Source organism: Zosterops lateralis, assembly GCF_965231275.1.
Source record: "Zosterops lateralis genome assembly, chromosome: Z".
Lineage (NCBI taxonomy): Eukaryota > Metazoa > Chordata > Aves > Passeriformes > Zosteropidae > Zosterops > Zosterops lateralis.
Window position 1 is genome coordinate 34,000,936 of NC_139800.1, and position 26,107 is coordinate 34,027,042.

Consider the following 26,107-nt stretch of genomic DNA (forward strand, 5'->3'; position numbering starts at 1 on the left):
TTATGCAGACTTTCTATCCTAATTTTAGAGGATAAATTGACACTTAACACCTTTTTAGAATCTGACTGGAGCTTTAGAGACTAGGAAATAACTGAAGCAATTTCTAACTTATTTTTTTCAAAAATTATAAAAGTTATTTTTATAAAAATGGAATCCTTTTCACCAGGGCAATTTTCCTAGGAAACCTGTCCTTAAGAAAGGTCAGTAACCTTTTAAAAGATATTAGCAACGTAACTATATTTTTGCTAAAATTTTATGAAGATTTATAAAATTGCATTTTGATTGCAATTTGCATTAAGATTGCGTTTTGATTGTGAGAAAGAGTATTATGTTCCTGAAGTAGCCAACCTTACGTGAACTGTGGGAGAGGACACTTTGTCACATTTCTGGCATTTAGCATTGAAAAGATGTTATTTTCTTCACTGCTTTTATTTTTGATAAATAAATCTCATCTTAGGCCAGACATACTAAGTGCCTTAAAGTGTGATCTGTGCTGGCTGGTTTTGTTTTTCATATACACCTAATTACTGCCCTTGTGAATTTCTTTTAGAGAAACATTGGGGGCGGGGAGGTTAAAAGTGCATTTTTTATTCTGAATTTTTTTCTTCTTCTTCTTTTATTTAAAAAAATAATTTAGTTCCTAAACTGCTCACAGCAAACTTTCCGATTGTGGACTATGAATGAATTGGAAAACTAACTTCCCTTAAACATTTTTTTTGTAGCCTGTGTGGGTCCATATGAACGTTGGGGTTTGTGATTCCTCAAACAATATTGCTCATGTTCTTAAAATGGAATTCCCAATTTTTGTTTTCAGTTTATTTGGCTTAAAATGAAGTATTTTTGTAGACTTAAAAACAAAATCTTTCATGGAACTTTTGTGTTGACTTTTCTTTCAATACATCCGTATTGTCGTTGTCCAACATAAAGATAGCAGCTTTTAACTTTAGAAATATATTTTTTTTTGTATTTTAAGTTTTTTCTTGCAAAGAAACATGCTATTGTGTGTTACAATAGAAATCCCAATATTTTCTAAATGTTGAGGTTTTCTTTTAGTCTTGTGATGTACAGAACTCTGCATATAGAAAACAGACAGAGGACAGTAGCTTTTGAAGTTCTTCTATGGAAAAGTTGCTTTGATGAAACATAGAATAGATGGGCTCTTAGAATTATGTCTGTTAAGGGGAGCAGTGTTCATACTTGTTCCTGTGTGAGTCATCACAAAAATAATGGAAAATAGTGGTGGATTAATCTTGTTTCCCACAAATCCTATGGGGTTTTTTTCGCTGCAGTTCAGGAGGCAGAGTATTCTTGGACTTGATTAATTCAGCTGTTTCTATTTGTATTGGTGGCTATCTGCTGATTCTTTGTCTATTTATGTTTCTAAAACTGTTGCATTAGTGAAGATCACTGTGCTTAATTAAGAGCTGTTACTCTCAGGTCTCTTTTGAGTGATCCTGTTTCTTTAAGTCTTTCTGAAATTGGAGAACAAATTCCTGAAGAGCTGACTTGTAGTGCTTATTTGAAACCTTACTTATCCTTGTGGAAAAGGAACTGTTTTGAGAGACTCGGAACATTTTGAAAAACTCACTAAATGTTGTATTGACATACAAAGCTTTTGTGCCAAGTATCTCAGCTGAATTGTCTGGTGACTCTGACTTTTGCCTGTCACATATTACACAGTTTCTGTGAGGTAAAACACAGCCATAACTAAGAGAAAAGTGTAATGTACACAAGGAGATACAAGTGTATGCTCCTAGCAACTAATTGCTATAGATTTATTGATCCCCACTGATGAAAATTTAGAGATGGATTCTCATCATTTACATTTTAACTTTACAAATCTTAGTATTTACTTTTTCAGGTGCTTTTAAATTTTCCTCTCTCTGTTTTCCCAGGAAAACTAAGTTCTCCCTTTAAAGCATATTTGAGGATAACATTAGTGCAATTCCAGGAACTTGAGCTGTGATTAAAAATATAAACTCTTGTGAGGTTTTTGATGTATGCTGTTATTGTTACAGTTTGGTTTTCTTCCTGGTGTGTGCTAAAAGTAAATATAGGCCATGATTTTAATGTTGCATTGAGAGAACATGATATTAAACTGTGTGAATGTGACCTAGTTAATAAAAGGCTGGAACATTTAACAAAAGTTTTGGGTTAAAAAATATTAAAAACAATAGGATGCCAACCATTTTGCTATTTTTATCACCTTTTCCCAGTAATTTGATTTCAATTCAAATGGTATTTTACAGATTGCAAGATATTCTAGCTCAGGACTTTCTTTTAGGAGGAGCAGAGAGTGGATAGTTTATTTCTTTATTTCTTTCTTTATTTTTATAATTCTGTGAGCAATTCCAAGCATCTGAGAGGCAAACTGAAACATTTTAGGCTTTGCAGTTTTATGATTAATCCAGTGTAAGTCAGTACTGCTGCCGAAAGGGTCATACTGCTACTGCTTTTGTGGTGACACAGGCAATCGCTGAAGAACTGCTCTAGTTGAACACTAAGTCTCTGCCAGGTTAGTATTCAGCCTGAGCAATTTCTTGTTCCAGTCATTATGTGGTTGCAAAAAGTATAGTTCCAGACAGAAGTGAAGGTGGGAACGAGCAATGGCAGTGTGAGAAGGGACCTTTCAATTGAGGACCAGTTTACAGAGGTGAAGTAGAAGCCACACCTGCTGCATTTCTTGTTGACTTGCTTAGTTGTAAGGCACTTTATTGCTGATTTCATGCTTTTTATGACAGTAAAAGTAAATTGACGTAAGTTTTATATCTAAAGCTGATCACAAGTAGCTGTGTCTCTGGAATGGTTTCCTTGTTCTTTTGGAGAATTAGGCACTTGAAGAACATAGAAATTACGACCTGACAAATTGAATAAACCTTTTATTGTTCCTGTTGATATGGCATCCACATGTTTTAGGCATAAATCCAGGCACATAAATAACTGTCCCATGGCTTTCTCCTTTGCAAAGGAGCCAAAATCTTCTGTGTCTCTGTATGGATTGCCCTACAAAGCTGTTAGCCATGGTGTTTAAAGAATATTGTAGTGACACTGTGAAAAGTATGATGGAAAATAATTTAAAAGGTGCAGGTACATCTCCTTTCAGATTTGAAAGGACTTGAAAAGGGGTTTGAAAATTTGTTATTTCAGTGTAAGGAAATAAAAACCATAGTCAGAATATAGAGGTACAACAAATTTATATGAAGTTATTTCACTTCTGCTCCCTACTTTGATCTCATCCTACAGTAACTTGCAATGTAGTGTTTGGCATCCAAGTTTTATAATATGCTAAGATTTCTGACCATATATGCAGGATGGATAACTGATTTTTGCCTCAGATGAATACTTAGTACACTTATTATCAAAAGTCTTTGTAGTCTTGTGTGCTGTGAAGATCGGAAATACCTTTTGAGTATGATGTCAGTAAGAAAGAGCTGGATGAGAGCAGGAGCATAAATCAGGTTGCAGGGAACGAGATTATACTGCCTTCACTAAACCACCTTACTTTCAGCAGAGGCCAGTGTTTCTTCATTTACCAGACTTGGGCATTCTGAATTTGAGAAACTTCTCAATATTGGTGCACTAATTGTTTTGGTGTTAATACCCATGAACCATCTCTCCTTGGTTGATGGGACCTTGGCAGCCATGGCAGTCTTGTTTTCAGAGACGGAAACCAGACTTCCATTACTCAATAGCTTTTTATATGGGATTCCCAGAAATCTGGTGATGGAAACAAGGATATCTAGAAGAATATCGTACTTAGCTTCCTGAAGAGGTACAACAGTATCCAGGTTCATTGCTTTACTGCTACTGTTTAAATATGTCTTACTCATATTGTAAAAATAAAAGATTTAATGAGATTTGGATATTTGAAATTGTACTTGAGGTACTTGAGCAAAAGCTGTCAGCTATGTTTGTTCTTGACAGAAACTTACATTTCACTGTTTTAACATCATATGCTTAGTGAACATCAGTGGTGTTGGGAGAACAACTTTCCAGATCTGGAATGTGCAGCTGAGCAGTGATGTGTACTGCCTGATCAGCTGATGAAATGTGGATTTGGATGTGTGATCTTTGTAAATGATTTCCAGATGTTACAGTTGCCAGCTGAATGTCTCAAGACTGCACTGTGAGGTCTATGTTATAAAACAAAATGGATGAATTATGCAGAAGATGAAGTGGTGAGCCTGCACTCGCAATTGTTCTTTCTCTGTCCAAAAAAAAAAACAAAACAAAAGACAATGTGATTCTGTGGTCAAATTGCTCACAAACAATGGTAGAAAAATGTGGATGCTTTTAGGTTGGGATACCTTCGTCAAAGTATAGCCTGTCAAGAGCTTGAACAAGAGAGTGTATTAGATATCATGAAGCAATTTTCTGTGTAGCTGCTGTGTTTTAAGAGCTTTGAGTTACTCTATATCTCACTTAAACTTCCTTGTTCTAAAATATTACTGCTGTGGTGCTAGGACTGCCATCTGATTACCCGCAAGATCTTTCAGTATCTTTTTTGTGCAGGAAAAGTCAAAGTTGGTTTTGCAGTTTCCGTAGAATTTCCGTGAACTCTGTATATAAGAATTTTTCTATTTGCAAAAATCTTTTTCAAAAGTTCTAAATCCTCATAGTTGTTGAGGGAATGGTTTGAGCTTGAAAGCAGAGTGTTTGATTTCTCTCTCTTTCTTTTCCCCAGGAAGTATTGACATAACCATGACAGAAGACAAAGGTCCACGAGTGGCTGACTATTTCGTGGTGGCAGGGCTCACTGATACAGACACGGCAACCCTCCTGGACCAGGAAATCAGCCGACATGAAACCAAGTCAACTGGTCCCAAGGCTCCAATTACTGACATTGCTGTGATAATTAAATCAGCTGGTGAAACTGTCCCAGAGGGATATACGTGTGTTGAGGCCACCCCTACAGCCCTCCAAGCCAACTTAAACTATGGAAGTCTAAAGAGTCCTGAACTTTTTCTTTGCTACAAGAGAGGCCGGGACAAGCCACCTCTTACTGACATCGGGTGAGATTTCTATTGCAGTTCAGTTCCTCCTTCAATAATGATAAAATCTTACTATTCATAGATGATGGTGAAAACAGATATGAGAAAATGTCTTTAAAAGTCCTGTTTTTATCTGTATTGCTTAATGTGTGTTTCTGTATAGAATACATTGAACAAAGTGTCAGTCTTCTAGCGAACTTGTCTTTTTAAAATTAACGATAATGTTTTAATTTAAAAGATGGGAGAGAGAGATGAAGCTGGTAAAATATGAGAAATTAAGTTCTCTGCTGCAGCTTTATGAAAGATGACAGAATAACACAGAATTTATTTATAGAAAATATGTAGTCCAAATCTAGAAATATTAACATGATTAATCTGACAATTATGACTTCAGAACTCAAAATTTTCACTTTGCCGCATTCACTTAAATGCTTATAGTAAAAGATAAAACTTCAGAATGTATAAGGACATTGTACAACTACTGGGGATATAATGAGAAAGAAAATAGAGCCTGGTTGTGGGGTGCTGTTACAATTATGGCAAAAAAAGCATGTATATTTTTCTCCCTAAGTAGTAGGGAGTAAAAATCATACCTATATATGCTATGATACTTTTAGTTATTTTCATTTGTAAGCTTAAATGCTTTGCCATGAAGCCGACATACCTGTTTTTGACTTAAAATTTCTGTGCTTACTGACGCACAGTGTCCAGTCAGGAGACTGATAGTGAAATCTGAGTAATGAAAGCAGCTTCGTGGTAAGACAGTTCACTCTTATGGGTAATGGTTCAAGCTGTATAATTAAGCTGGCACATTCTAACTTCTGTACATTTTAGTCATCTAACCTGCGTTCCAGTAGTCTTCAGTGAAATTGTGATTTTTAACATAATCTTTTCCCATATGTGTGACTAGCCCTGCAAGGAGAGACACTAGAGTATGAAGTTGCGTTTTGACTGATTTGTTAAACTTCATTAAGTTCTTACAGAAGGAAGAATTTCTACAGGGAGTGTTTCCTTAAGGAATTCCTGAAAAACCAGTCTTCAGCATGTGCCTTTAAGGAAGCAGTTTGGGTAGCATATGTTTATTTTGTGTGTCCCACAGCCTTAGGAGCGTGAATGCTTTGGGAGATTTTATGGACAAAATAGGCAAGTAGTTGGCTAAGATGATGGCATTTGGCAAATAGTATTTAGTCTGTATTTTGTTGTAGACAGATCTAGTTAGGGTGTCACACATAACACATCGTGGCAGTCTTTTCTCTCTGAGCAGTGATGCATACTCTCCCCCTGCTGTTCCTCCTGCTTTGCAACTATGTGCAAGAGATGGTTAGAGCATTTTTTTTTCCTGTGAATTCCATTGTGCTCAGATAAAAGTAGAGTTCAGGCAAGAGATGCATGTACAGTCTGAAGGCTAATTTATGCTGTTGTTTATTTTATTAAAGAACCAATGTGAAATAATATTTTACCTTTGAGCCCGTCTGACATGCTGAGTGAACTCAGTGTGTACATATTGAGGAAGAGTAAGGAAGAGTACGTCCCTTGAAAGAATGAAATGTGTACTCTCATATTAGAGTTGTTAGTGTGTGTATAAAACCGAGTTAGGTCATAGTTGGAACATTCAAGTGATTCTTGATGAATGTTTGTGTCTGTCTATGTATTTCTTTCAGTGTTATTTTTGGGGAAAGTAGTTAAACAAATGCTGTTTCTTGAAGAGGGAGGTAGGGATATGCTCTACTGTTTGTCTGCCTTGTGTTTGGTATTTCTGTGCCCTGCATCCTCATTCCTTTCTGTTTGTCCTCTGCTTGTTGAATAGAATGTCTGTATGTTGCTAGAGTGAATTCCTGCTGCAATTACTTACTTGCATATGGCCATGTGCCATGCCTGTGGATGCTACATTTCCTAGAATTAATCAGATTAATTAGTTGGAAAAAATATTAGTAAGAAAAAAAAAAAAGGTTCATTCCTAGGATAAAAGATCTGAGATCTTTTTCCTTAAATGTAGCTGTAAAATTTAGTATCTTAAGCTTGTCTGTCTATGAAATAATTCAGTTACTGTCTTTCTGTTACTTTCCTCACTGTGGTGGTTTTTGTTTGTTTGTTGTTTGTTTGTTTGTTTGTTTGTTTTTTCTGATGTTCCAGAAACAGACAAGAACTGAGATTTGAGATCTGTTTTGGTTTAGGTGCAGTGAGACTTTCAAACAAAATCTCACTTCTTTGTTTTTCATTTCAGTTAGGAATCTGTTAGAGGTCCAGCACATCTTTCTTACCTGGAAGAAAAACCTGAATGGGTTTTTTAAAAGTAGAAGTGGTTTTGCAATTCATAATACTTAGTATAGAAAAGAAAGACTATCATTCTTCTTGTCTGAAGCAGAGGTTCTTGTAATACCAAGTAATGCAAAAGTTAGGTATCTTCCATTATCTAAGTAAAGAAGTTCTGATTTATTTTTTTTCTTAAAGTAGCGTGGGAGGATTTAGTTTGCTTAGGGTTTCTGTGCTAAGGACCCTTATGATTCTGTACGCCTGATTTCTGAAAATGTCTGCAGGTGTATCAATTGAACAAATGATCCTCTTCATTAGAGATGTATTTCAAAAAAGAAAATTAATTCAAATTTCAAGAAGAGTAATAGAAACTGGAAGATATTCTTAAGAGCCAGCATCTTCAATTGTTCCTTAATCCTACCACTGTGACAACTGCAGCTGGATGTTTAGAACAGTGTAGGGTAATAATGATGAAACTAAAACTTGTTTGTTCAGACAAATAATACAAGAGATGGCAGTAAAAATAAAAAATAAATGAGTCTATCAATCTTCTCCCTTTACTTGATCCACACTTTTCTGACCTTAAAATGTTTATATAAGTTCCTTTATTATTCAATACTTGCAAAATGAGAGAGGAAGAGGAGTTATAAAGGCGTATATTGCCTAACAGCTCTGAGAGACAGAATTGTGCTTGGATCTAGAGAAGGAGGAGTCAAACTGGACAGCAGTCTTAGACAAATGCAATTCACAAAAGTCTGACTGTTTTGAAATGGTTTTCCAGAAGAAAAATTTTCTATGCTTCAAGGGTTTTACCTCAACAGCCACAAGGTTGTATTTCTTCTTCTAAACTCTATCATCTGATGCATTGAAGTATACTTTTAAATCAGTAAAACTGGGCATGGGGAAACTTCCATGTACAATGTCAGTCATACAATGAGGTGATATTCTTTTGGTCTTTCTTGCAGAGGACCTGATATCTAGAGGAAACTGGTTTACATTTTGCTTGAAATGAAATTGTATTGGCATTGATAGAATAATGTAGAGAATAATGTGTACTTAGGATTGAGACCAAACTATAAATGTAAAAAGGAAGGAAACAAGTCTTACAAGATCAAATTAATTAATCAAAGGCAGGCACTTGGAAGTTGAAACAAGTAGAAGTGAACTTACCCTGTCAGGGAGGACATTTTATATACAGGGGGTCTGGCTCAGTATTTCATGCATCACTTCTGAATCTTTTCTCTGAATCATTAAAACCGTTGTTTAATTTGAGTGATTCATGGGTGGTGGCTTTCTTCTGTTTGCTTGCAGATACAGCATCGTACTGTAAGTTCAGAACTATGCATGAGGTTAGGAAATGGTGTGGGTTTAATAATACTTATCTAGTGTACATGTAGAGGTGCATGTTGCTTTCATTTTCTTTTTTCTTTTGGTGAGAGGTTAAAATATTTGTAAACGTATTAAATTAGACTGCTGGAACAGTCTTATTCATGCTGTTCCTTCTCATAAGCTGCCAGCTGACAAATGTTTCTGGAATAAATGTATAATTTTTATTTTATTTAAAATACATGAAACTGAAATAAAACTGAACTGAAACTTCTATTGGAGACTGCTCTGCTAGTATTTTCTTCTGATTAATTTAAGACAGTGATGTGAAGAGTTCATGTTAACTCCTTATGCACAATGGATGTGGCCTGAGAGCTGCTGCAATTGTAGTGTTTGGATTCTGTTTTGTTTGAGGTTTTTTAACTTTATGGAGGAAGTAACTCAATAAAAAGAACCAAGTACATGGTTTTCCAGAACATTACTTAGTTTAGACATAGTTAAGTTACATGTCCTTTCCCTATGAATGTCTTGAACCAGTAGGTAGTATATTAACACTAATGTTGCAACATGGAGATGCTGGTATTAGGCTGGTTTTGTACCTGAGAGTACACATTGTTTTAAATTTATACCAAATCTGATGGTGAGAGTTTTTACAACTGAAACGATTGTTGAATATTATTGTCCTCCATGAGCAATGGAATAAATTGGCAGCCTGGTAGCTGCATCGATATACTCCCAACTCATGTGATTTCCTTGTTTTTTTAAAGTATTCTCTGACTGTAATTCATGTTTGTCATCAATACTATGACAACATATGTGGTTTTTTCTGTTGAATCGTAATAATCAGTAGTATTTATGTATTCCAGTTTAATGGTGGAAATAGTCTTCAAGTCATTTTGGAAGTTTAATCATATATTTTTTTTGAAGTTCTGAGGATTGTTGAATATGGAAAAAGACTCTTCTTTTAGCTTAGACACATGACTTTTTGAAGTTTTCAAGTACATACTTAGTACTAGTCTGTCAAACATTTAACCAAAGCTATTTTGGGACAGTAAATATATATTGCCTGGTTATTTATTTTAATGTTGTGAGGGACTATGAGTGAGAGGCTGGAGATCATGAAGTACAAAGATTTAATGGTTACCTTTATCCTAAGTCTTGTACGATAAAAACTGATTTGAAGGTGGACAGGTACTCTGTACATACTGCAGAGAACCAAGCAAATGGAGCCATTGCTTATTTGGGTGTGGAATGGGAGATAAAGCTTGTCCTGTAATAGTATCTGTGCATTAAAAATGTTCAGGTGTATGTTTTAACTGCTACATTTTTTCTCACAGTGACTTTCTAATAGCTTTATGTTAGGTAAAGAAATGTTATAGCTTATTTAGCTGCTGTGAAGCTGTAAAAGATCTTTCATTTTTTTTTTCCTAAGAATATGATGATCCAAGTTAGTGATCTTGCAAAAAGAAAAAAAGCCATGTACTACATGAATGTTGCTGTACAGCCGTGTAAGATATATTCTGCTTTCTATGAGTACAGTCAACTGTACTTAGTATTTCTTTCTTTACTATGCAACAAAGTATTTGTCCTCCTACCTCATTGTCTTAAGTGCTATTATTCAAACTGTGAATGTCAATTATTACTTGGTTTGGATTTTTTTTTTCTGTAAAAATTCTTCTGGGAAACAGACTTCTGTCCTCTGTTGTGCTTTTCCAAAAATCTTTATTAAAAACAAGCAAACAAAGCCCCCAAAATTTAACCAAAATCCAGAGAAAACCAAGCTTGAAAAGACTTAGCAGGCATTTTAGTGATTAAATTATCCACTGTCATGTGGGGAAGCAATTTAAAGTGGAATTTTTATTTATTTTTCATTGATAGTGCAGCATTCCAACTAGTTCTGTAACTAAATCCTTTTCAATGCAGCTTGATTTTGTTTTTCTCCACAGAGAGTTCAGTATAATTTTCAATACTTCTAAGCAGTTTCTTCAACCTTAAGTGCTGCATAATGAAAGACAATATAAGAGATTCATGTTAAAATGTTGCTATGATGACATAGGTTGCTAATGGATGGACATTTTCTCCAAATTCATTCAAGTAACTCTGTATCTATTTGAATGCACGTAACAGTGTTTCCTTCCTGTGTGCAGAGTTCTCTATGAAGGGAAGGAACGAATAATTTCGGGCTGTGAGGTGATTCAGGCTACTCCGTACGGTCGTTGTGCAAACGTTAACAACAGCTCAGCTTCTTCACAACGCATCTTCATCACCTACCGAAGGGCCCCTCCTGTGCGACCTCAGAATTCATTGGCTGTGACAGACATCTGTGTTATTGTTACCAGCAAAGGGGAAACCCCTCCTCACACATTCTGTAAAGTGGATAAGAATTTAAATTGTGGCATGGTGAGTATCTATAAGCTTGAGTTTCTTTTTCTTTCCTTTTACTTTTTTAGCCCAATGCATATATTTCAATGAGGAGCACCTTGAACTCTTCTTAGCACTATTGTAATTGTGTTCTATCACTACGTCACAAATCCTTCATTCTTTATACTGTGTGTGAGATGTCAGTTTTGTAGGTTTTGTTCGTTTGATTTCCTTTCATGTTGGAAATTAGTGTTTCATACTTATAACTCACTACTTCAGTTTGCATATTCATGTCTAGGTGCTCTTTATGAGTAGTGCAGTGAAGTTGTTTTTGTGGGTTTTTTTTTTTTTTTTAATTATCTCTCCCACACCCTTTGGGGATGCTGACACTTGGGATGAACCAGAAACACTCTTTTCTTAGTTATTCATAATGCCTGTGTTACTAAGGCATTGTAAAGGTGATAATCACTGCTTAGAGTTTCTGAGTGTGCTGTGCTTTGGTTGTCTTTTATTTAGTCTGTTTTGCATTCTGTTTACTTGCAGTGGAATAAGTGAGTTTTTTTGGATGGTAGAGTATATTTGGACAAACTGCAAAAATACTATGTCAATAACCCGTTTATAAAAGTACAATAAAAGCTTCACATTCTGAGTTATGATAATTAGAACTTGACTTCCCATAATGGGGTCCTCATGAGAGTCTACTTTTAAATAACCAAGAAGATGTGAAGGTGGAAATTGATCTGCTTCACTTTTGCCTGTTCTTTTGTTGAAATACATCAGAGAGTAGTGTGCTGGTCTGTGGTGTGGTTATTTTATGTAAATCCTGTAATCTCTAAAAAATGAGAGAAAGGTGATCTCATTTTTGTCATTTACATGCATTCAGCAGCCAGCTGCTCATTTTATTCTGTTGGTTTTATTTTTTTTTTTTGTTTTTGTTTTTTTTTTTTTTTTTTTTGGTTTTTTTTTTGTTAAAATATCCAATTTATTTGTAAAGGGATATATTAAAATGCTTGATTTCTGTTTCTTGTTGTCATCTTTGCTGGTTCTGAGGTCAAACGTTTGTCTTTCAGTGGGGTTCCAGTGTATACCTTTGTTACAAGAAGTCTGTGCCGGCTTCTAACTCTTTAGCATATAAAGCTGGTAAGTAATTTTGAAAGCTGTCTTAACATTTTAACAAAAGGATTCAAATGCCTTGTTAAAAATAAAATAATAATTTTAAAAAAATTAAGTGCTGTCTGTCAGAATACTGATCGTGGAGGATGTCAGTTGAAGTCAGCTTCTGTAATTCCTTCTTTGCTCTCCTTTTTTTTTTTTTTTTTCCCAGGGCGAAAAAACATGGGAATAGCATTTATCTTTATTATTTTAGTTCTTATCCTGACAGGCTTGGTAACTGAGGAGCTTTAGCAAACTTTTGTCTTAGCGGACATTACAGATGTAAGAAAATACTTAATATTTCTTGTGTTGGTGATAATGGAGAAGGAGTAATTAAAATCTTGTTCAGGCTTACTTCTATTTCATTCTATGTCTAAACGTCTTCTGTTTAATTTGAAAGTTAAATGTATTTCTTCCCTTCAACTCTGCAATTATATTCTTGTTCCTTATTTGAGGAGAGTGAAAAATATTCTGAACAATAAATCACAAGTCTGGCTTTTGAAAGTTTTTTAATGCATTGCTAAAGATTACTTCTTCTTTCTGAAGAAACCCAAAAAACTTTCAGAAGCATTTCTGCTAAGAAGTGCACCAAATTCCTTTGAAAATAGTAAATTACCAAATAGAAGTAGAAAGAATAGGTAATGAAGTTGATGCACCACAAAATAAGCAAGATGAGCAGCAATACTAAACCTGTGTTTTAGTATTGGTAGTTTTTTCTACCAGCAAGAAAGAATTAAATATACAGAGTAGCAGAGAATGCATTCAGCTAATTCATCCTATTTTCAATGAAGGTGTTACTGCTGTTTTTACAGTAAATTATCATGTTCTTCATAGGGATTTCTATTAAAATCTATTCCAGTGGCACATTTGAATAGCACAAGTACCTCCCAACTGCTTTGATATAAAAATCTTCATTAGGTACTGTGTTTGAGCAGTTACTAGAAGTGCAATAGCTCAAAGGATAACTTCAGTATTAGTACACTATTTTCAAATGATTGCTACTTGGATGGCTTAGTCTTATTGTCAAATGAAATACTTCTTCTTTGCAGCTATAATCCTCAGTTTTAAAGTTCAAGTGAAAAAGTTATAAATTCAGACATAGAATTTGTGGAAATTAGTGGAATTTTATGGAAAATATATTGCTTGCAGTATTTAGGGTCTACAGAACAAATGTGCTTACTTTTCTTTTTTCTGTTTTTGAGGCTTAATTTTCAGATATCCTCAAGAAAACTATGAATCATTTCCATTGTCAGACTCTGTACCTCTCTTCTGCCTTCCTATGGGAGCTACTATTGAGTGCTGGGACCCTCAAACCAAATATCCGCTACCAGTGTTCTCAACATTTGTACTGACCTGCTCTTCTGCAGAAAAGGTATTGGCTCCGCAATGTATTTTTGCTTTTATTTCAGATAGCTGTTATGGAGATAGACAAGGGTTTGTTTCTTCTGTGTTTGAGAAATACTTGTCTAATACTTCCCTTATAAAATTGTATTTCTTAAGCTTTCATGTAATATGAAACTGAGCCAAAACAGGAATCAGCTGGAGGAGTATGTGCTGTTTACTCCTATGTAGGCTGAACCATACACTTAACAAAACCAAATCTCACAGCACATGGCTTTCTCTGTATTTTCATGTAATGGGAATGGAAGTGTATATATTAAAGAGAACTTAACACATGTGTTAGCAATGCAGCGAATGGTTACAGTTTTTATGTGGTTACCTTAAAAGACACTTCCATGTGATTTTATATAACAAGGCATGTGACTTTATGTAGTATGGCTCTGTACATATCTCTGTCTGTGATTTGAAAGCTAATTACCAGAAAGCAGGAAGGTAGGGAGAGGATAAGTGTGCACTGAGAGATAGGATATGAAAGACTCCAATGAGCTTCCAAGACTTAGTGATCTTCTTGAATTTGCCTGAAGGGATAGACTCAGAACATCAGAATTCTATCTTCTAACATTCAGATTTGTCTGCTGAATGTTTATAATGCCATCAGCACACAAAGACACCAAAAATGTGTTGTGTGACTTGGGTTACAGGTGGGAAGGTAGTAGAGGTACTCCTGATTAAGCAAGGGAGCCTTTGCTTAGGGTTGGTCTGCCAGCTATTGTTTCAGCTTGCCAGCTGTGTGTGTGTGAACTGTATGAGGGAGTAAGCGATTGTAATGTGTGATTTGCTCTCTGTATAAATATTTGATTAGCTCTCTAATAAACAGCAGTTTGGCTCTGTTGGTGATAACAACTCAGCTTCCACTGTCTTACTCCCTTAACATAAAAATTTACATAATTCACCATTTTCAAACAGAAAAAACAACATTTCTCCAAAATATTAATACTTCTTTTGCAAGAAGGAATGCAGTAGCTGCCACTCTTTTCTTTCCTTACTTATTTCTGCTAAGCTTGCCAGAATAACTCAGTTATGAAATACAAATAAGGAAGGAATGTTAGAAAAGGTTTATATCTTTTTAACTTGATAAAATAAAGGAAGTCAAAGCTAAAATAATTTTATTGTTTAATTTGGTAATGGTAGGGGAATTTACTATGGAAACAGAAATATATCATGAGGGTTTGGATTTGAGATTTTGGGGATGGTTTTGATCCAGATGATTAATGGACAATGTTTTGCCGCAAAATGAAGGTTTGGTTCCTTCCTTTTCAATTGAGTGTGAGTACTTTGTTGAGGAGGATGCAATGAAAATAAGAGAGAGTTCAAGGCATTTTGTTTATAGTGTTGATTTGTGCATGTTACATAAATAAAGTCATTTCATAAGGTACCAGCAAAAGCACTGTAGTGTGTGTAAATTGCAAAGACTTAAAGATGCATCCAAAGTTCTAGCCCATATTCCTGTTAAATACTGGGCCTGCTTGGCTGTTTTTCTTCATCTTGTAGGTTTATGGTGCTGCTATCCAGTTTTATGAGCCTTATCCCCGGGAGCTGCTAACAGAAAAACAGCAATCGCAGCTGGGTCTTCTGACAACTGTAGAGAGAAAAGTGATTACTTCCAAGTCCATCAATTCAAACAAATGCATCTGTCTTCTCTCACATTGGCCTTTCTTTGAAGCATTTCGAAAATTTCTTATGTTCATCTACAAACTGTCTGTCTCTGGACCTCATCCTCTTCCCATTGAAAAGTATGTAAAACATTTTTCAAGTTGATGTGGTAATGTAGTTATAAGCTCAAGAAATCATGTGATTTATGCATGTCACAGTTGCTACAGTTGATCCATCTTGTTTGCACTGTTTAGCTTAGGTTGTACTGATAGAAATTTTTGCTGCTTCTGTTTTATAGTACTGGCTCTTGCAGTGCCAGCAAAGCTAACTGGATTTTAGTCTGGGTCTTTTTTAGAATATGTCAAGCCTGTTTACCTTTCTTTTAGCTACCTCAAGCACGGAACAGGCTGAGCTGTGATACATGCTACATTTGCAGTCCTGTGTTTTAGGTTAATAAATAAAAGCTCAGGAATGCTGTATGTTAGTGGCAAATATCTATGTCTTCTTCCAAGCACTGCAGCTAATTCAGATTGTCTATGAATGTGTGTGCAAACTCTGCAGAGGGTGCGTGTTATGGTCATGAAAGTTTGCTGAAAAATGATGTTACCTTCAAAACTGCTAAGACATCTGGCAGTGAAGTCTATACTTCCTCTCAGCAGAATCTCTTTAGAAACTGTAGAACAGGGTTAGGCTGCCTGGGATTTTAAGTGGCTTGTATAAATGCCAGTATATTCTTATCTTTTGCTTACATATCTGAAGGTGCCGGTATTAATTTTCGGGCATGCAGCTGAGTGAATGGAACTTCTTCATTTGAGCTTGCATAAATAGGCTTTGACTTATTGAAAGAGTAAAGAGGTCTTAACAGTCTTTCTAAAACATGCTACCATATTAATTCTAAAATGTGGTTAACATTGTTTTCAGCCTTTCATTACTCCCTGGTGCTGTTTTTCTAACATCTTGTCTTCTTTGCAGGCATATATCCCATTTTATGCACAATATACCTTTCCCTTCACCACAAAGGCCAAGGATTCTTGTGCAGGTAAGCAAAACATTTTCATCCATTTTAAGCTACAGCAATGGCAAACCCTCTCTTGGTTTCTTCCTTTTTTTTTTTTTTTTTTTTTTTTTTTACTTGGCTTTGAATATACATCTCCTGGAAGGGAGAGGGGAAGAGATGGATGGGTTGGCCTTCTCCCTCATTGATACAAACCTGAGACAACTTAGGAAAGGAAACAAGCTATTTCATACTTTGGGTGGTGTGGCAGAAGTCCTACTTGCATTATGAAATATCTGCCATGTATTATGTTTTCATTTCATAGACACCATTTGCATTACCTCAGTGGTAGCGTTGTTTTCTGTCTTCCCCTCACTTGTCCACCCACTGATGTGGGTCAGAGGTTAGTCCCCTTGGGGCACTGTCTCTTGTGCTTCTCTGTTTAATCACCTAGCAGCAGTTACATGCTCAACACTGAGTCATGAATGATTTCCTGTAATTCTGAGAATTGTTTCAGTGACTAATATGAACTCTGTTCACTTAGTGAACCCAAGTCCCAAAGACACTATGTCTGTATGCCAGGCAGTTTATGAGACCATGGGTGTATATTTATATTGGAATGTTATACTGTATTAACTTTGGGGTTGTTCATGTCAATCACATACTACTTTATGTGTTTCAGCTTTCCGCCCATGATGCATTAATATTGTCACAGCCAGTTTCTACACCGTTGCCATTAAGGTATCATTATTAATGCTTTAAATGTATGCTACTTGAAAAAATCAGAGGCAAGCAGGAGTCAGTTGTAGAAAGAAGTCAGATATTAGTGCAATATCATTGGGTATTATAAACAGGAAGCTCAATATGCATTTATTATGTTACGCAGTCTTGTCTTGACATGCATGTGCCCCTTGTGGAAGTATAATATCACTAATTATCTTGAAATGAAGATGAATTGCCAGATTATTGCAGGAACTCTAAAGGAATAATAAAGTGTTTGTAAGGAGAAAAAAAACCCTCCATATTTAAAGATCTTGTATTTTCAGAACCAGCGTAGTAAGCAAAATTTAGTAGCATGGAGACTGCTATCTTGCTCTGTGGATACTGCCTACATCTCTGGGTTAGATCTCCATATGATTGTGACATGTGGTTTTATTTCAAGGCTTCTGTTCATCATTGGTTTCAAGTTAAAACCCAAAATCTTCTCAGTTTTTATTCTCTCCACCCCAAACCATTATCATATAATATTTTTTGTGCAGAAGAATCCCATCGTTAATCACATTTCTTACACAAGCACTTAGGTGAAAAATTGCAGCCAGGCACTAAATCGCAAGAGTAACATGTAGAGAACTTCTTTTTTTTTTAGGAACAGATTTCACACCCTTGTATTTCATTCCTAAATGTGTACAGTCCCAACAAATGAAATGGAGGCTAGACTGTAGAAACTAGAAGCATGTTGCCATCAGAATGGTGGATTAGTTTTGACTCATATAGAAATTTGATACTGTGATTCTAAGATCAAATGGATACTCTAGTTCATGATTCTTGTGTGAGGTAACTCATCATATGAAACTGCTAGTGGGGTTTTTTTGTGGGTTTTTTTGAATTAGCATTTAGATTCACTTTGCTGTTATGAATACAAGATGGCAGTGCATCTCTGAGAGAGAGTGCTGTAAACAACACAAATTTAGCAGTAGCATGGTTTAGTGTATGTTTATTTAGCCATAGAATTCAAATTTAGATTTCTTTAGGGTAGTACAAGCCTTAAAATGACATGATAGTTATTAGTTAGATAGCTAAGTTTTTGTTGTATATTAGCACCATTCAGCTACTTGATCCCAAACATTGACAATTGTCAGAAGTTTGATAGTAGTGAATTTTTTTAAAACTCTGTAACATTTTTCTTTTTTTTCCCCTTCCCATCCACTCCATAGTGGAGCAAACTTTAGCACTCTGCTCATGAATCTTGGACCAGAAAACTGTGCCACTCTGTTACTCTTTGTATTACTAGAAGGCAAGATACTCCTCCATTCTCTTAGACCAGCTGTGTTGACAGGAGTTGCTGAAGCTGTGGTAGCTGTAAGTACAAAGTGTTCTGTACAGCAGTGAGAGAAATTGATTTAAACACCACAGTAGTAACAAGGCTTTAAGTTGAAATGATCAGTGTACTAAATGGTCATTTTTCCCAGAAATAGCATTTAGTTCAATTGCCCTAGCTAGTAACTCTTAGAAAGATCATGATTTTTGCGTAGCTAACTGAGAATTATACTGCATTAAAGCAACAAACTTGGGGATTTTTTTCTCATAGTGTTACAATGCTTTTAGTAATTTCATTTCAATGTGCTGCATGTAACTTGCTGGGGTTTTTTGTCCAATATCTGCTGTCTTGTTTTAATGCATTTATTTCATTTAATTTTTCCTTCAGATGATATTCCCGTTTCAGTGGCAATGTCCATATATCCCCCTCTGTCCTTTGTCTCTGGCCACCGTCCTCAGTGCACCTCTTCCATTTATTGTTGGAGTTGATTCACGATACTTTGATCTGTATGATCCGCCACAGGATATTGTGTGCATTGACTTAGACACAAACATGGTCTACATGTAAGTTCTATGGAGATTTTACATTTTTCTGTAGATGAAGAGATTGCTGAAGTGCTCAGGAGTCAAAATTGTTAAACACTGATCCATGTGGTTTGTTTCTTACTGTCCCTTTTTTTTCTCATTTCTAAAGCTTTAAAGTAAATCAAAACTTAGTAAGTGAAAGATCAGCGCTTTGCATTTCCTATAAAAATGCAATGCAGATCTTGCTATAAATTTAGTAACAATGGTAAGTAACTAGGGAAAGGATTGTCCCCCTGTACTGGGTGCTGGTGAGGCCATATCTCAAATTCTATGTTCAGTTCTGGGCCCTTCACAACAAGAAAGACATTGGGCTGCTGGAGCATGTCCAGAGAAGATGGTGAAGGGCCTGAAGCACAAGAGTTGTGAGGAGCAGCTATGAGGAGCAGCCACAGTTGTGTAGTGTGTAGACAAGGACCTTGAGGGAGACCTTATCACTCTCTACAGCTGCCTAAAAGGAGGTTGTTGCCAGGTGGAGGATGGTCTCTTCTCCTACTTAACAAGCAGCAGGGCAAAGGAAATGGCCTCAAGTTGTCCCCGGGGGAGCTTTAGATTAGATAGTAGGAAAACTTTCTTCACTAGTGGTCAAGCATTAGAATGGACTGCTTAGAGAAGTGGCTGAGTCACCAGCCCCAGGGGATATTTAAAAGACATGTAGATACAATGCTGGGTTTAGTGGTGGACGTGGTTTTGTGGTGGTCATGGCAATGTTATGTAAGTCATTGGACTTGATGATCTTAAAGGTCTTTTCCAAACTACATGAACATGAATGCTTCAGGATCTTTCATAATAACTCTTGATACTTTCTTACACTTGGGCTACTTTATGTTAGTGTTAATAAAGAAATTTTTCTGAAGTTACAAGGACCAAATTTTTTTAACACCCATCAAGCAAAAGTTGGTGTCTTTGCTATGTTAATTCTAACATATTTTAACTTAATTATTGTATTTTTTGTACTTTTCTTAAATTGAAGTATTCCTTGAACAATTGCTTTGTACCTTCTTGAGAAGAGGCTAATTCATAATAATTCTTCTGGGTTTCTTTAATGTGACTACAAATAACGGAAATGTAAAATCAGATTTTTCAAGTGTTTAGTAACTACCTTTCAATTTTTAACTAGATCACAAATAGAAAGACATGTCTAAGCTAGTTCAAGATGAGGGTGATCATCACTAAATCAAGTGCACATCCTTTCTCGGAAAATTGAGTTTTACTTATCTCATCCTGTCATTTTTTAACTCTTGACTTTTTTTTTTACTCTTGAGATAGAGTTAGTAATTTGATCTGTGGATCAGTGAAATGCTTTCTTAATTTTTATTGTCTCAGAAGGACCCTTCCTCTACCGATGCCAGTGTTTCCTTTGCATTACTGACATGCTTTGTTTTGTTAGTAACATCACAGGAAATGGTAAACAATGGAGCAAATTGTGGTGGTTGGTTGTGGGGTTTTTTTTTTTTTTGTTTGTTTGTTTGTTTGTTTGTTTGTTTTTTGGTCTGGGTTTTTTTTCTCCTTCCCCTAAGTCCCCATAAAAAAACATGTCAAAAAGCATCAAAAAGCCTTTTCATCAGTTTATAACAAAGTATTATGCCACCAAGAGAATAATTATAGGTGTTGTGAAAGAAGAACATATTGAAGAAAGTCATGACAGATAACTTATTTATTTGAAGGTACTTGCAGGGAGAAATACCTCTGTATTTTTGTTCATAAGTAGAATGGAAATTGACGATTGTGTTGCCGAAAAATAGAGATAAACTGAGGAGATTTTGCAAGTAGATAAGGATGTCAAGATGCTTCTACGACTGTTAGAAAGACCAAGTACTACTATTATTTGGATCGGTTGCTGAGCTAAAAATCTCCTAGTGGCTGACTTCTTAGGAGGCAGTCAACTGGAAAAGCTTTCCTACTCTTTCTTTTACTGTCTTATAAGACCATTTCTCCTTCAATAACAAATTGATCTCTTCTGGTTTTGCTCCCCATTTTGCAATTATCCTATCTATACAACATGTTTGACTTCCAGAGGAGTTCGGAAGTAGCATTTGACGTCTGTAACATTTGACTTTGGTAGATGTGAGGTATTGGTACCTGCTTTATGAAGCATTTTTAACCTGGCAAGGAGTATATCTTTCAGTTTTGGAGGTGTGTAGGTAAGCCCAAATCTCCATAAAGCACTTTGTGTTGAAGATAATACAGAATTATGAAAATACTGTGTTATTAGTAAATAAAGATTTTTTTAAAATATAATTTTATCCATATTGGTTTCGGTCCCTTTATAATTCTATGGCAGTGCAGTAGTGCTGGATTTATTTGTTTGTTTATTTAGCTGTAAAAGCATTTAACAGCCCTGTTGCTGACTTGGAAAGACTGCTTAATAGAAAAACAACTTCAGAAAAATTAGATATTTTCTGGTACATCAGTCTATCTAGTGTCTTTCTAGAGCTTATCTTTCTTAAGCTATACCAAAAAATAATAAAGGCCTTTTATTCATTCAGCATCTTCCTTATTGCTTTTTATTTTTTCTTAACATTCTTTGCGATATTTAATGAGTTTTCATTGTTAACTAGCATTTTTAGGGCAAAGATTTGAGAGTTCATTTTATTTTCTAAGCAGGATTTCTTTCCTGTCACTTTTGGAATAGTACCGCTTATATTGTTTATAGGCATGCCATTATTGTGGGGGAAGAATGGGCAAAGGCATCCATAAGCATGGAATTTTTCTTTAACTCCAGAAACTTTGGCTTCTTTCCTAAGATATTTCTGTGTTCATGCCAATAAAGCAAATAGTAACGGAACAAATATTTCGCAGATGCAAAGTACAAAAACAACTAGTGCCAGTATCAGCTTGGGTAGTAATAACTGGTTAGGTTTAGTGGCAAAGAGGTTTGTTATAGTCTCTGTAAGAGCAATCTCTCCCATCTTCTGCCTTCCAGAAAGAGGCATAGGAGTTCTCAGGATTTATTCCGTACTCTTTATTTATATCCAACTGGTTAAAAAAGGTCTAGCATTGTATCCATTTTTCTCCTTAAAGATGAACATCCCTTTAGGCAGTTTACCCCACTGCTTAATCAACCGCATCATTTTCCAACTGTGAACTGAATTCCCAGTCTTTCTAGTACCTGTTAGACTGTGAAGATGGGACTGGGTTGCTGTAGCCATATAGCTGAGTACCGTATGACCATCAAGTTCTGATGGTCAGGACTGATCTGGCCTCTTTCAGTAACATGTACTTAGAACTGCTTTTATTTGTGTCAGCAGTGGTATGGCAGGTTCATGCTAGAATAGACCATGTTTAATAAGCACATATAAGAGAGTGTGCTTAAATCATAGTAGCAAGGCTGGTAAAAAATCTGAAAGGGAAATTATTGTAAGGTCTGAATCAAATCTGAAGGCAGATCCTCCTTGCAGACTGGATGAAACTCTACTCATTACTCACTTTATATGGTTCTGTATCTGAAGAAATTAAATTCTGAGTTATGTCAGTCCCATTTTTTATTTTTAACAAATAGCTATAGCTACAAGATTTCAAGATAATTTGAAGGTACCATCTTCTGTAAATGAAGTGACTTAAGCTGTTGACATTAATCTTTTTATACTGTCTGTGTTTTATATGTCCTTTTTTGTCTCTCCTGTGTTTTAGATCAGATGATAAGAAAACCATCAACTGGAAGCAGTTTCCTAAAAAGCCATGTAAAAGCCTTCTCAGCACCTTAAAGAAGCTGCACCCACAGCTGGCAGCAGGTGACATAGATAAAATAAAAACTTCTAATTAATATATAAATGTAATGATTTCCTCCTATCACATGAAATGTGATACATTTGTTTTAGACTTTTTTAATGTGACTTCTTAGAATTTAATCTCTTTTTTTAGCCCTTACTCATGGTCATATGCAGCGTTTCATCCACCCCAAATCCTTGGCAGAGATCTGTTCATTCCCCAGCCTATGTTGTTACTGGGAGTTTCCTCAACTCAGCATGCAGCACCTTGCACTTAGTCTGGTTAAATGTCATGAGATTCCATGGGCCCAGTTCCTGAGTTTGTCCAAGTCCCTCTGGATGGCATCCCATTCCTCAGGCATGTCAACAGTATCACTCAGCTCAGTGTCATCTTCAAACTGTCTGAGGGTGCACTCCATCCTTTTGTGTTATTGATGAAGATATTAAATAACACAGGCCCCATATGGACCCCTGAGGGATGCCAGTTATCACTGGTGATAACTATCCAACCGATTTCTTATCCATCCAGCAGTCCACCTGTTAAATCCATCTGTCTCCACTTGAGAGAGAAGATATTGGGAGGGGTCTGTGTCAGCAGCTTTACACAGTTCTGGAGATCAGTAGCCCTTCTCTTGCCCACTGATGTAGTCACTCCATCATAGAAGGCCCCTGTGTTGGTCAGGCAGGACTTGCCCTTGATGAAGCTGTGCTGGTGTCTTGAGTCACCTCCCTGTCCTCTCTGTGCCTTAGCACATCTTCTAGGAGGATCTGTTCCAGGGTCTTCCCAGGCACAGAGGGGAGGCTGAGAGGGTGGTAGTTACCAGGGTCCAGTGCTAGTGGATATCTTAGATAATGACTTTTCTACCACAATAATGGAATAGCTAATTTTTGACAAACTGTTTTGTCAAAAGAAAAATAAAGACAGACTGTCTTCAGCAGAGTGTCTTTGACAGATAAGATTGAAGTTCTAACTGACCTAGCAGTTTTCAGGTATTGTTTCATTCTAACTGTAGATGGATCCTTTTAGGTAAAATGGTTCAGAGTATGTAAGGTTATATTATTATGGGGAAAGAAACTATGATTTATGTACCTAACGTGCATTAAATTAATAAATGACAAAAGCAAACAATGGTAGTAATTAAGAGATAGGTGTTCCTGCCTTAGTTTTTTATGATTTTTTCTTGTAAATAGCCTTTACTTCATCTGTTAGAAAATCTCAACTTTACTTTTATCAGCAGTGTGTATCATTCATTAGGAACTACTTCCTAATTCTATCTTGAACACAGCCAGTGTTCAAGACACATAATTTTTCTATTTTGGCAATACTCTGATAGCTGTGTTTCAATATTTATTTGTATTTATGTAAAGGTTTTTTTATTATTATAACTCATATTTTTGTTGTAAGTGTTGAACTGTCATTTTCAGCAATATCTGCTGCTGGTTTTTTAAGATTGCAAGAGTAAACTCTAAATGTCTTTTTCTTGTTTCTACCATTTGCTGCACCAAAATGTTAGGATTGATGTTAGAAAAGTAGTTTTAGATATGTATTCTTCAGAACAAGGGAAACATGATTGTAACAAAGGAGTGGTTTAGGTCACTTAAAGAATCACCAGCAAAGGTATTAGCAAAAGCAGGTTTCATATAAATTTGCAAAAGCACAAAAATGTTCAGTAGCAGGATTCACTCTATCACTGGTTTACATGGATGAAGCACAAAAGGAAAGTCAGATTAGAATCAAGCTAGAACGATTGTAACAAAGTCTGGGAATGCAAAGGGGCAAGGGTATGAAGAGCTAGGAGAAACCCTTCTGTAGAGTCAAGAGTTTCAGAGAGGACCCACTTGCTTTCTAAATTCCTGATGGAGCCTAGGTGTGACTGAATCCAAACTTAGCCTTAGAGTAAGGAGGCAGATCTAAAGTCCAAACTAAGCCCCAGGTTTGTCTAAAGGATTTAGCAGCACTTAGCCATTGACTGATAAAACATCTACAAAGTGATTTAATGAGATTTACTGTAAGCACCACAGTAACTTTATTTCAGATCTGAGATTGATACTGTGGCATACTATGCTTGCCATTGGGTGTTTAAATCCATTCACATACATGCACACAGACCCAAAGACTTGAGTGCAAAGGTGTATGTACCTGTTAAAAATTCACCTTGAGTTCAGTGAGATAATCCTATCCCTTGATAACACTCAAGGAGTCATAGGTTGAGCTTTGAGGATTGCATGGTACTGGGGGGTATCCCAGACCCTGTCAGGAGGTTTCAGCAATGGTCCTCAGACTATGGCAAACTGGAGAGATGGTGGGCTCTGAGAGGTCCCACTCAGAATGAGATGCAGTCAAAGATGCCCAGAAGAGCTCAGAGGGTCTGGCTTAGGACTAATCTTCATAGTGCCACAAAATTACTGTCTTCAGTCATCTGTCAGTCTTCATCCTATTGACTGAAAAATACGGGAATTTTCCTTGGATGTCTAGTAGTAATAACAATAGTAATATTGTTCTGTTTGAGCTATGATTCAGGCAAATAGTGTTCCAAGGCTATCTATTAGGCAAGAACTATTTTTTAGGCAGAAGCAGTTCCTAAGAACAGCCAGTGTTTCTGATAAACTGAAGGGGACGTTAACTGCTCAGGAGCCATTAATCAAGGCCGTGGTCTAAAGAGAATGCCTGAGGAGACTGGAGATTGTGTAGCAGCCCAAAAGGAGCTGGTTGGGACAGGGAGTGGAAAAAACTACCACACATAGTGCTTTGTGTTTGTGTCAATTTATTGTTGAATGATTATTTTCAGTTGAGTATGGAGTAACATTAAATGAGCTGACATCCTTGTTTTATGTCAGACTGCTACATGAGTTAAAAAAATGCACCTTTGGGGTAACCTGCCTTTTAGGTCAACCAGTTCAATTGGATCACAGGATTTCTAGTGCTTATCACCTAAGAACATAATCAAATAGATAAAATGTTTAAACGCACTGAATTTTTATTAAAGGACTGTATGTGTTGCTCATTACTAGTTCACAGGAAAACTCAAGAAGGTTCTGCAGTGGAAATGACTCCTATAGAGGCAGATTTCTCCTGGCAGAAGAAGATGATGGAACTAGAGATGGAGATCCAGGAAGCATTTCTCCGTTTCATGGCGTCTATTTTGAAGGGTTACAGAACATTTCTCAAGCCAATCACACAGGCACCTTCAAATAAAGCAACTGCTGCCGATTCCTTGTTTGATCATCAAGGTCAGGGTGGGGCAAACAAGCTGCTGATAGCATTAGCAGTGTTACAACTTTAGAGCTGAAGAGCTGCATAACTTTAAAAGGTCAAAGTTCCTTTTGGTTGTACAGTTCTTGGCAGTGTTTAAAATTGGACGTTTAAAATGCCTAAAGTTAAGCTACTCAGAGTTGATTGGAACACAGATACATACACGTAGAACTGGAGGTTTGCACTAGCTCCAGTGTTAGAAAAAGCTTTTTTATAGTAGCATGATGCCCTTTCATCATGGCATATTCTACAAGGGCAGCTCTCAAGAATGAAAAAATATTTCTCAATTTGTATGACACAAAAATGCTAAAGCCCTAATGAGGAGTGAAGTAATGGCCTTGGCAGAAATTGAAAAATAGTAGAGAATGGGACAGAAATCAGAAATATGGCAAAGCAATAAACAATAGTCAGCAAATGTCACTTCTCTCATCACTGTTAACTATTCAGATCTGTT

At 36.2% G+C, this 26,107-nt stretch overlaps 1 protein-coding gene across 3 annotated transcripts in view; it reads left to right on the forward strand.

The window, feature by feature from the left end:
* Positions 1–26,107, forward strand: part of DENND4C (DENN domain containing 4C) — a 71,703-nt gene that overhangs the window by 14,074 nt on the left and 31,522 nt on the right. For all 3 annotated transcript variants that reach the window (XM_083883667.1, XM_083883666.1, XM_083883668.1), the window contains exons 2-12: positions 4,685–5,012; positions 10,718–10,970; positions 12,002–12,071; positions 13,286–13,455; positions 14,976–15,217; positions 16,050–16,116; positions 16,754–16,812; positions 18,006–18,150; positions 18,497–18,672; positions 22,324–22,424; positions 25,413–25,631. In XM_083883667.1, coding sequence (XP_083739793.1) covers positions 4,702–5,012; positions 10,718–10,970; positions 12,002–12,071; positions 13,286–13,455; positions 14,976–15,217; positions 16,050–16,116; positions 16,754–16,812; positions 18,006–18,150; positions 18,497–18,672; positions 22,324–22,424; positions 25,413–25,631 — 1,813 coding nt within the window. In that variant the 5' untranslated portion in view covers positions 4,685–4,701. The remainder of the gene's footprint in view (positions 1–4,684; positions 5,013–10,717; positions 10,971–12,001; positions 12,072–13,285; positions 13,456–14,975; positions 15,218–16,049; positions 16,117–16,753; positions 16,813–18,005; positions 18,151–18,496; positions 18,673–22,323; positions 22,425–25,412; positions 25,632–26,107) is intronic.